This window comes from Coregonus clupeaformis, chromosome 28 (genome assembly GCF_020615455.1).
Source record: "Coregonus clupeaformis isolate EN_2021a chromosome 28, ASM2061545v1, whole genome shotgun sequence".
In the NCBI taxonomy this organism is placed as follows: domain Eukaryota; kingdom Metazoa; phylum Chordata; class Actinopteri; order Salmoniformes; family Salmonidae; genus Coregonus; species Coregonus clupeaformis.
Genome location: NC_059219.1, coordinates 26,071,502 through 26,084,100, shown reverse-complemented (window position 1 = coordinate 26,084,100; position 12,599 = coordinate 26,071,502). Strand labels below are relative to the sequence as shown.

The 12,599-nt window shown below is 46.1% G+C and overlaps 1 protein-coding gene across 1 annotated transcript in view; it reads right to left on the bottom strand.

Moving 5' to 3' along the window:
• The window catches only part of col7a1l (collagen type VII alpha 1-like), a 70,269-nt gene extending 57,949 nt beyond the window's left edge, over positions 1-12,320 (bottom strand). The window contains exons 1-2 of the mRNA XM_041853214.2: positions 12,104-12,320; positions 6,138-6,341 (exon numbers count right to left, since the gene is read on the bottom strand). Of these exons, the coding sequence (XP_041709148.2) occupies positions 6,138-6,213 (76 nt within the window). The 5' untranslated portion in view covers positions 6,214-6,341; positions 12,104-12,320. The remainder of the gene's footprint in view (positions 1-6,137; positions 6,342-12,103) is intronic.
• Between the last annotated feature and the right edge of the window lie 279 nt (positions 12,321-12,599).

Below are 12,599 nucleotides of genomic sequence, written 5' to 3'. Positions count from 1 at the left end.
CTTTCCCAATGCTAATTTTATTTGTATTTAATTTAACCCTTATTTTACACATTCTCATTCACAGCAACCACCTGGGGAATAGTTACAGGGGAGAGGAGGGGGGATGAATGAGCCAATTGGAAGCTAACCTTAACCATTAGTGGCGAAAATGCAAAACTGACCCACAATCAGCATCTAGGGTCAACTTGGCGGCAGGTAGCTTAGTGGTTAAGAGCGTTGTACCAGTAACTGAAAGGTCGCTGGTTCTAATCCCCGAGCCGACTAGGCGAAAAATCTGCCGATGTGCCCTTGAGCAAGGCACTTAACCCTAATTGCTCCTGTAAGTCGCTTTGGATAAGAGCGTCTGCTAAATGACTAAAATGTAACTTCACCCTGCTGCTCTGTCAACAGTGTTTCCCCATTCTACCACAAGGTGGAGGTATACCTCCATCAAAAAGGGAAGGGGATACCTAAACAGTTGCACAACCTTCCGCATTTAACCCAAACCCTCTGAATCGAAGAGGTGCAGGGGGCTGCCTTAATCGACAGCATCGATGCCCGAAGAGCAGTTGTTGTTGTGGGTTAACTGCCTTGCTCAAGGGCAGAACGGCAGATTTTTACAACTTGCCGGCTCGGGGATTTGAACCAGAGACCGCTAGGCTACCTATATACATTTCCATGGCCAACCTTCTGCTGTCACAGTCAGAGCACCACAAGGCTCCTATGAATGTTTAATGGCACACAAGTGAGGCGTTGAATATTTGAGACCATCAATATTCTGAACACTCCAGCAATAAAACTTTAGAACAGCAATGAGGAAGGCTTAGAACAACAACACACAGCCCCAAGTGGGACCAGCCCCTGCGTCCACTCAGACACACACCACGTCCACTCAGACACACACCACGTCCACTCAGACACACACCACGTCCACTCAGACACACACTGGGCGGTTGAATAGGTGTTGGTTCTCTCCGCATAAACACACACACTTGAAAAGATGCACACATGTTTGCATGGTAATGGATGTAAATGTGTTTGTGGCGGACACACCCACTATATGAACCATATTACTTGCCATATTAGCCACACACTCTCTCGCACACACCCCGATTACCCTACCAACCACCTACTCACACACACACATACACACATACACACATGAACAGTCTACACACACATTCTCCCTGTCAGTGCCCCAGTATTACATATGCAATAAACCACACTGTGACAGAATAGATTACAACAGGGAATAGAAGATCAGGTCAGATCAGGTCCAGTGATTGTGTTGTATGGTGATAACTCAGCCTCTCTCCTTTCCCCTTGGCCTTTATTTCACTCCCTCACCTTTCCTCTCCTCTTTTATCCTACCCTTCCTTGGCCACCGTCCCAGGATTCAGTGGGGGTGACATATGTCCCGGCTCAACGTGGACCAGCACTCTGCTCCTGTTCACAAAACTATATCCTGCATTCCACAGGAGTCAGGAGACTAAGTATCACACGGAACCGTTTGGGAGACTACACCGACAAACTGCCTCCACTGCCTCTGGCCACATTGCCATGTAATGAACTTTCACAGGTCATGGGAAACGACAGTGTGAGTCAGCACCAAGCACGGTTCCTAAGTCAAGCTTCACAAAGGCAGCAAACCAAGCCAGGGCATGAAAGTTCTTCCATTAGTTTAGTATAATATGTAGTATCAGTGTAAACTTTTTACCCTCCAAATGGAGGACGTGAACTATGGAACACAGCAGCAGAGAAGCAGCAAAGCATTCACTGACTGACGGACGGACTGACTGACGGACTGAAGGACAGACTGACGGACAGAAGGAAGGACGGACAGATAGACTGACGGATTGAAGGACTGAAGGACTGACTGAAGGACTGAATGACGGACTGAAGGAAGGACGGACAGATAGACTGACGGATTGAAGGACTGAAAGACTGACTGAAACCCTGACGGACGGACTGAAGGACTGAAATACAGACAGACAGACTGACGGACTGAAGGATGGACAGACAGACTGGTGGACGGATGGACGGACAGACTGACTGAAGGACGGACAGACAGACGGACAGAAGGACTGGCGGACTGGAGGACGGATGGACAGACAGACTGACTTAAGGAAGGACGGACGGACGGAAAGGCAGACAGAGCGGGAAAATATATATTTTCCAGACAGACAAACAGACAGACAGATAGACAGACAGACTGAGGAGAAAAATATAAATTGTCCAGACTCTATACTGTGTCTGTACTGGCAGGTGAGAACCACATGCCTAGAATGGCTAGACAACACATGGTGAAGGGTCATTATAGTTCAGTACCTGTCCACTGTTGTCTACCTAGTTGCTACATACCATAATCTAGCGATACAGTACAGTCATCAATAGTCTATTCATTGTTCATTCACTACATTCTAATATTGGAACATAATAACTTGGATCCATGTGTGAATCCTTGACAAAACAGAACAAGCCCCAAGAATGACAACTGTTTGTACTCCAATGATAACTTTCCATACAGGCTATAGTCTTGAGCCAGGCTGGTGTATTTGACAAGAATCCACCTGCGCACCATCTAAGATCTACTTTGGGGAAAGGGTAACATGAGGGCCGAATTTAAAAATATTTAAATGCATTTAATCTCACAGAACATGAGAGTAATTGACGTTGGGGTTTAAATCATGTTGACTCTAAAACCTTCTGTCAGTCAAACACTGTAAGCACAGAATTATAGTACTGCAGCAAATTCAAGGGGAAGCCTGATCGGGACTCAAACCCAGGTCCCTGCGATTGTCAGTCCAGCACCTTAGCCATCACACTGAAAGGTCAGAAACACGTGACGAGGTTGTTAGGTGTTGCACAAATGTTCTTTCATTACAATAGTTGGAAAGTACAAAAAATGCATCACTGGCTGCCAATCAGATTCCACCCTGAGAGTCAACCTTAACCATCTGATTGGCTAATTTAATCTTCCATGGTATCCAAGAACATCTGAAGCTGTGTACAGTAAACCTCTAGCAGACGTGTTTGATTTAGCTTGAAGTTTGCACTTTTGGGACTATGCCATTGGTTCCGATGTACCGGCCAAACCAAATGAAGCCCAGCTCAAGTATTAGAAAATATTTGACATATGTATTTCACCCAGGTGCGATGTACAGTACCAAACCTAAGGCCGTGATTTCACTGTCTGTCAGACAGTGGACTGTAGTCTGACAGACAGTGGTGAACAGGAGACTGCCAGATGTTCAGAATGCCCTGTCTAACAATAGAAGAGGAGAAACAACATTGTGTCTGAGTTTGCCTCACTGTCTACCTGCCAATCCATCCAGGTGTGTAGACATACTGGACATATGGACATTATTTAGTCTAGCACTAGTGTCTGAGACAGATAGACGAAGCATGAGGAAGAAAGACAGGATGGAGAGAGGAGGAGACAGACAGGATGGAGACAGACAGGATGGAGAGAGGAGGAGACAGACAGGATGGAGAGAGGAGGAGACAGACAGGATGGAGAGATGAGGAGATAGACAGGATGGAGAGAGGAGGAGACAGACAGGATGGAGAGAGGAGGAGACAGACAGGATGGAGAGAGGAGGAGACAGACAGACAGGATGGAGTGAGGAGGAGACAGACAGGATGGAGAGAGGAGGAGATAGACAGGATGGAGATAGGAGGAGACAGACAGGATGGAGACAGACAGGATGGAGAGATGAGGAGACAGACAGGATGGAGAGAGGAGGAGACAGACAGGATGGGGAGAGGAGGAGAAAGACAGGATGGAGAGAGGAGGAGATAGACAGGATGGGGAGAGGGGGAGACAGACAGGATGGGGAGAGGAGGAGACAGACAGGATGGGGAGAGGAGGAGACAGACAGGATGGAGAGAGGAGGAGACAGACTGGATGGAAAGAGGAGGAGAAAGACAGGATGGAGAGAGGAGGAAACAGATAGGATGGAGAGAGGAGGAGACAGACAGGATGGAGAGATGAGGAGATAGACAGGATGGAGAGAGGAGGAGACAGACAGGATGGAGAGAGGAGGAGACAGACAGGATGGAGAGAGGAGGAGACAGACAGACAGGATGGAGTGAGGAGGAGACAGACAGGATGGAGAGAGGAGGAGATAGACAGGATGGAGATAGGAGGAGACAGACAGGATGGAGACAGACAGGATGGAGAGATGAGGAGACAGACAGGATGGAGAGAGGAGGAGACAGACAGGATGGGGAGAGGAGGAGACAGACAGGATGGAGAGAGGAGGAGATAGACAGGATGGGGAGAGGGGGAGACAGACAGGATGGGGAGAGGAGGAGACAGACAGGATGGGGAGAGGAGGAGACAGACAGGATGGAGAGAGGAGGAGACAGACTGGATGGAAAGAGGAGGAGAAAGACAGAATGGAGAGAGGAGGAAACAGATAGGATGGAGAGAGGAGGAGACAGACAGGATGGGGAGAGGAGGAGAGAGAGAGGATGGAGAGAGGAGGAGACAGACAGGATGGAGAGAGGAGGTGACAGACAGGATGGAGAGGAGGACAGACAGGAGGGGAGAGGAGGAGACAGACAGGATGGAGAGAGGAGGAGACAGACAGGATGGAGAGAGGTGGAGACAGACAGGATGGAGACAGACAGGATGGAGAGAGGAGGAGACAGACAGGATGGAGAGAGGAGGAGACAGACAGGATGGAGAGAGGAGGAGATAGACAGGATGGAGAGAGGAGGAGACAGACAGGATGGAGACAGACAGGATGGAGAGATGAGGAGACAGACAGGATGGAGAGAGGAGGAAACAGACAGGATGGGGAGAGGAGGAGATAGACAGGATGGAGAGAGGAGGAGAAATACAGGATGGAGAGAGGAGGAAACAGACAGGATGGAGAGAGGAGGAGACAGACAGGATGGAGAGAGGAGGAGACAGACTGGATGGAGAGAGGAGGAGACAGACAGGATGGAGAGAGGAGGAGACAGACAGGATGGAAACAGACAGGATGGAGAGAGGAGGAGACAGACAGGATGGAGAGAGGAGGAGACAGACAGGATGGGGAGAGGAGGAGACAGACAGGATAGAGAGAGAAGGAGATAGACAGGATGGAGAGAGGAGGAGACAGACAGGATGGAGACAGACAGGATGGCGAGAGGAGGAGACAGACAGGATGGAGAGAGGAGGAGACAGACAGGATGGAAACAGACAGGATGGAGAGAGGAGGAGACAGACAGGATGGAGAGAGGAGGAGACAGACAGGATGGGGAGAGGAGGAGACAGACAGGATAGAGAGAGAAGGAGATAGACAGGATGGAGAGAGGAGGAGAAAGACAGGATGGAGACAGACAGGATGGAGAGAGGAGGAGACAGACAGGATGCGGAGAGGAGGAAACAGACAGGATGGGGAGAGGAGGAAACAGACAGGATGGGGAGAGGAGGAGACAGACAGGATGGAGAGAGGAGGAGACAGACAGGATGGAGAGAGGAGGAGACAGACAGGATGGTGAGAGGAGGAGACAGACAGGATGGGGAGAGGAGGAGGCAGACAGGATGGAGAGAGGGGGAGACAGACAGGATGGAGAGAGGAGGAGACAGACAGGATGGAGAGAGGAGGAGACAGACAGGATGGAGAGAGGAGGAGACAGACAGGATGGGGAGAGGAGGAGACAGACAGGATGGAGAGAGGAGGAGACAGACAGGATGGAGAGAGGAGGAGTCAGACAGGACGGAGACAGACAGGATGGAGTGAGGAGGAGACAGACAAGATGGGGAGAGGAGGAGACAGACAGGATGGAGAGAGGAGGAGACAGACAGGATGGAGAGAGGAGGAGAGAGAGAGAGAGAGAGAGGGGGGAAGAAAGACAGAGAGACATGTTGAGAAAGCTGAAGAAAGGGAATGGTCAGGAGAGAAATGGTGACAGGGAGGGGGAGGGAGAGAGAGGGGGATGGAGAGAGAGAGAGATGGAGAGAGAGAGAGAGAGAGAGAGGCAGAGAGAGAGAGAGGCAGAGAGAGGGATGAGAGAGTGAGAGGCAGAGAGAGAGATGGAGAGAGAGAGAGGCAGAGAGAGGGGGAGAGAGAGATGGAGAGAGAGAGAGGCAGAGAGAGGGATGGAGAGAGAGAGAGAGGCAGAGAGAGGGATGGAGAGAGAGAAAGAGAGGTCAAATCCAATACCTTCTGCCTGTGCAGTGACCTCCTGGTGGGAGAGAGACAGGGACAGCATAAAAATCCACAAGCAGGAGTGGCCCATGCTCTGTCCTCTCCTCTTATATCCCTCCTTCTCCTCCTCTTCTCTCCTGTTCCTGGTCCTCCTCTCCCAAGATTTCCTCAGACAGATCCACTCCTCTTTAAGATTCAGCTCAGACTCTTTTCTCTTTTCTGAAACCAACAAAGTTAAACAGTTAAACAAGGCCCATACATGAGTGTTCATAACACTATCATATGTTGAATCAAATTGTTCAGCAGGTTAGGCCAGCAGGAGGACATCCTCAAGGTCTGAGGGAGCCAATTGGCCTTACAAGTCTCAGGCAGGGCTATCTCTTCGTGAGAGTATGATTCACAATAATCTCTGCTACACTTACATATAACTACATTCAGCTGACTAATTTGTGGCCTATGCAGGAATCAACACCATGCTCTAAGGAACTGAGAACCATCCCGATTGTAAAATATTCACGAAATCATATCAAAGCCGTGACATTTCAGATGGTGAATCATGCCCGTCCCTTTCAGTAGCTAACAGTCAGTGCGTTGTTTCACACAGTTGAAAATTGCTACCACATTGTGGACCCCTAATGAATGTTCACTTTGGAAGAAACCTGCATGATCAAGGCTTCACAGCAGGACTCCTATTTGTGCACATGACCATGAATATACTCCCGTCTACAACACGTCAGTACCAAGGTTGTTACTATGGAGACTGTTGACAGCTCCCTTGAAACAAGCTAAGTAATTAGGCACAATGAACATTCACCATCTCACAGTGAACAACACTAATATATCACTATACAGGTCCTGAGTTTTTCCTGACAATGTGACCTGATCAAATTATGAGATCAAGTTACAGCCTATAACTACAGTGCATTCGGAAAGTATTCAGACCCCTTGACCTTTTCCACATTTTGTTACATTACAACCTTATTCTAAAATGTATTAAATAAAAAATGTTCCTCATCAATCTACACACAATACCTCCATAATGACAAAGTGAAAACAGGTTTTTAGACATTTTTGAAAATGCATAAAAAATTAAAAACATAAATACCTTAGCTTGTAGCGTCATACCCAAGAAGACTCAAGGCTGTAATCGCTGCAAAGGTGCTTCAACAAAGTACTTAGTAAAGGGTCTGAATACTTATGTAAATGTCATATTTCAGTTTAACATTTTTAATACATTTGTTACAATTTCTAAAAACCTGTTTTTGCTTTGTCATTATGGGGTATTGTGTGTAGATTGATGAGGGGGAACATTTTTTTAAAATTAAATTTTAGAATAAGGCTGTAACGTAACAAAATGTGGAAAAAGTCAAGGGGTCTGAATATTTTCAGAATGCACTGTAAGGCCCAGATTTTTTCCAAGCCAACTTCCTGGTCCTTATCATTATATTCCATATAGTCTAGACTGTATAACCATCCCCTCAAAATCAAGGTCATCTGGAATGGGAGCCGTAGCATCTACCTCGGCTTTGGGGCCTACCTGGCCTGCCACGGACCCCCAGACCTGAGGCCTTCTCCCACTCATAGCCCTGGAACTCACAGACCAGGTCTGATTAATCCCTGAGCTAGGCTAAGACACCATAGCTAATTGTTTCTTGTGTGTGTGTGTGTGTGTGTGTGTGTGTGTGTGTGTGTGTGTGTGTGTGTGTGTGTGTGTGTGTGTGTGTGTGTGTGTGTGTGTGTGTGTGGTGTGTGTGGACACCCTGACCCTATAGCAAATCTGTAATATAACCCACGTGTGTACAATCAATATCCTCCTGCCAACCAGTGTGTGTGTGTGTGTGTGTGTGTGTGTGTGTGTGTGTGTGTGTGTGTGTGTGTGTGTGTGTGTGTGTGTGTGTGTGTGTGCATGTTGCGTTTGATCGCGACACCAAAGCAAATCTGTAGTAACAGACTTCCGTGTCCAGTTCTTATCTCCACCTGTGCACGCATCTGTGTATGTGTGTGTCGATGTGTGTGTGTGTGCGTCCACGTGTGTGTTTGTATATGTGTGGTGTGTGTATGTGCGTGTGTGTGTGTCAGCGTTTCTTTATGTGGTCCATAATCTACAATCTAATAGATAGGAGGTTCTCTGTGACCAGACCCTGAAATATGGTTTCCTTTGCATTACAATACATGTCACGGCCATGCACTTTAGCAATACATTTCAAAGAGGAGAAGTGTGTCTGGTGAAAACCTAAGCATTCCTCCCAGTAATCAGGCCTGCGAAAGAATAAGTATTAACTGTCTATGAAGGTAAATTGGGTCTGCGTTCCAAGGTTAATGATTGGAGGAAACAATCTCTCCCTTCAGGAGACTCGCGCACGCACGCACGCACACACACACTAAAACATGAATGCACACACACACACACTAAAACATGAATGCACACACACACACACACACACACACACACACACTCCCTTCAGAAGAGAAAGTGGATGCATTCCAGGTCATTGAGTCCAAGGAAGGAGAGCTACCCTCAAGGCTACTCTACATTCCAGGTCATCGAGTCCAAGGAAGGAGAGCTACCCTCAAGGCTACTCTACATTTCAGGCCAATTGTAATTTTCTATCTGCTTTGCTGACGTGACATTAAAGGTGCTTCTGCAAAGACAACGCTTCAGATACATTTAAAAGACAACATTTCTGATCCTTAAGAGTCTATTGACGCACCCCCTGGGTCAATCTGAGTAACATAATAAATAAAAAATCCCATCAAAGTCTGTCAGTTTAAGCTGGAGATATCAGGGGTTTTGCATGGGCTGAGTCTCAATCCACCGCATCCGGGTACGTCGGCCTTCCGCATCTGTGGTGGGAGATGGCCGAGTTACAGCGGTGTTTGTCAGACCATGAGACATCCCAAAAAACTGTCTTCTCACGAAAATGTCTGTAGTGTCCAAATTGTTTGGCCTATATTATGACTACTCCATGGAAAGGATAGACTGTCACGAACACAATGGTGTTCTCCGTTTTGCTCTACGACCCCCAAAGTGTCACGGGACTTGTCTGAAGGTAACCCATACAAACGAATGGAAGTATGGAGGTAGTTTTGCGGCAACAAAAATAAGGGGTTAAATATGTCAATTTTTTGATATATATATTTTCTGAGCTATCTTATATCTCCCAGATATAGGACAGACACTTCAAAACTTTATTCCTTATGACTTATTTTTTGACTCTATTATTTGCCATTTATGAATGTTATTCAATGCATTTCTATGGGTAATACATGCCAAATTCAATTTTTTAACTATTTGATTCTTGATACCTAAAGGTGTTCTAAAATATCAAATAGCTAAATGATCCATGCTATGACCATCTTAAAACAATTCCATCCCTCCATCAAAACATCCATCCCTCCATCAAAATCCATCAAAATCCTTCCATCCTGCTACATCGCCATCACCTCTCTAGACCATATATCAACTTCAGATCAACTCTAGATCAAAATGAAATCCTAACATTTTTCCCCGTAGTTTTATTCCACAGCACTTTGAAGGCCTGGCTAGATAACGTCAGGGCGTTTGATTGTTTGAGAGGCATGTTGAGTTTACAGCCACTCAGATGGGAGAGCTGCCAGAGGTTACACTGCACAACACCTCTCCATTCACATACCAATCCAAGCCAGTCCTGTCTCAGCTTGTATCCTGCTACATACTTTACATGTTAAAGTGTAGAAACTTGAAGTTGTAGAAACCTGACATCATCTTACAGATGTAGGATCTTCATTTGGGCAGCTTGCTATAACAGGAACATAATCCTGCAGCAACAGGACATTTGAATTATTATGTGGATTATAATTAATGGACATTTTTGTTGGGATTGATACATTTCTCATTAGGGAAAATTAAGTCTGAAATTTCAAAGTGGAAATTACTTTTGAAGCCTTTTTAAAACTCAAATATACTACAAGTTTGAAAATTCTCAGCAACAAAGGAGTGATCAAATGAAGATCTGTATGTCATAGTCCCAAGCCACAGACAGTAAGGCAAACTGGGTTGCAACAAGCACATCCTTCTACAGTCAGGGCTGGTTTCCCCGACCCTTTTCCTAGACTGAAAAAGCTCAATGGTGAGTCTCCATTGAAAGTGCTTATTTTTCTTCAGGAGTAGGCTTAATCTGGGGCTGCCGTATGAGTCATCTGCTGAATAAAGTGTATCTCTCTGTGTAAAGTAGGCCTTTGTACTAATCCTGGGTTGGTGTTGCACGTTGGAACTTTCCCTACGTCTTTCCCCAAGTCACACTGTGAAGACATCTGTAGCTCAAGTACTTTCAAGCATTTGAAAGTACTTGACATATTATGTACTGTACTGACCAAGGTCTGCAATGATGTTAGTGTACATAGCTTTGGACTCTTAATCAGCAATGGACCAGGCCTCACTCTGAAGATGCAGAATGGGCATTTCTGCAAAGGCTACACTCACAAACAGGTCAGCAGCACTCAGCAACCTCTGACAACGTCCCTGCAACTCTCTCACAATGCAATCGCTTGTGTCCAGCCTGGTATCCTCACCTTAGCACTGTAGAGGGTATTGTGTCTGTTTGGCCCCAGTTAGTGTATTATAGCCCCCCCCATGTCAGCTATTTCTACATAATGGCATTTTCCACTTCACAGAGGATTATCCCTGTAGGTGTGAAATTGGGAGCAGTGAAAAGGCACACACAGACACGCGCACACACACACAAATACACACAGACATAGTGTGTGTGTACACCGACATAGGGTAGAAACACAAGCCTGTGTGTATGTTTGTGTGTGTGTGTGTGTGTGCACAGACATATTGTAAAAACATGTGTTTATGCATGCACACACACCAACTGCCTCAAGCTGTAGTGTCTATGTGATTCCCAGATATTAGGATATGTAATATCATCAAGATAAACATGCACACGAAATGCACATGCACGTGCACGCACGCACACACACACGTGCACGCACCAACGCACACATACAATACAATCCTTACTATTAACAAGTAATGCCTCATTAAGATACCCTTTATTCACCACTTCCTGATGCTAGTTATTCTATACAGACATGTCTTTACATGGGGAGTTCCCTACAGTACACTCCAGTCCCATCACATAATGTTGCAGCTCTCAGACACAACCGTGACCTTCATGTGCTCCTGCTGTCTAGAACCTTTAAGGGTTCTTCGGCTGTCCCCATAGGAGAACCCTTTGAATAACCCTTTTTGGTTCCAGGTTGAACCCTTTTGGGTTCCATCTAGAAGGGTTCTACATGGAACCCAAAAGGGTTATACCTGGAACCAAAAAGGGTTCTATATGGAACCAAAAAGTGCTATCCAATGGGGACAGTCAAAGAACCCTTTTAGAACCCTTTTTTCTAAGCGTGATCCTGTGCATGCATCATCTCTACACCAGTGTACCTCTACACCAGTGTAGATGTGGCAGTAGCAGTATGCAACAGGTTATTTAATGCTACAATGCACTCCCCTCTTCCCTCAGACATTATGTTTAAAAGCATGAGTAATGCTGGGAATTTGCAGCCTAAAAGCTCTCAATGAATTCCTGAACTTAAAGTGAGGGAGAGGGTCCTTAAACACATTATATAGATATAAATGCTTCCATTTTCTGCCCACGCCTTTTTAGCTGCATTAGCTCTGCTAGTTTGGCTGCAGTGTCTCTCTCTATCTCTCTCTCTTTGAAAACTATATTGAGTGGAACGGCGCGTTCAGAAAATAACAGTTTCCAAATTTGTTCCACAATTACCAGACTGTAGCTGGGTGTTACCTTTAGAGCTGGCAGAGACAGTGGGTGCTTCCCAGATGACACCCTATTCCCTATATAGTGCACTACTTTTCTAGTCAAATGTAGTGAACTATATAAAGAGTAGGGTGCCATTTGACACATACCCAGTAAGAAACAGTGAATGCAATGGGCCCACTCACAGAGCCCCTAAAAGCCTTGCTACTTACTTACCTCTCCAGGGATAGGAAACATCCTCTTGTTCTGGCAACTGCTGCTTGCTGCTCTCTCCGGGTTGCCAGGTTGTGAGAGAAAGAAATTCCTACGAAAAAGTTTAGAAGTGCCCACAGGTGAGAAGAATGAATCTGGATTTTATTGTATTGTATTCCGTAAAAGAGGTAGTTGCAACACTCACATACAGTAGATTGTGTACTGTGTGTGAGAGAAGGAGTGTGTGTGTGTAGGTAGAGTGAATGAATGAGACACACACTTTACCCCAGAGCTCCTCTGTTGTAACGCTGAACAGTTAGAGAGGGGGTGTGTGGAGCTGCTGTAACCTGTTGGCTCACACTCCGAGAGAGAAAGAGAGAGACAGACAGAGATAGAGAGAGAGAGAGAGAGACAGAGAGAGAGAGAGAGAGAGTTATTGATGTGTGTTTCTTGACCCTGACAGGAATGTATTACTACCTTTTACCTCCATTCACTCATCCCGTCTTTCTGCTCCCTTCTT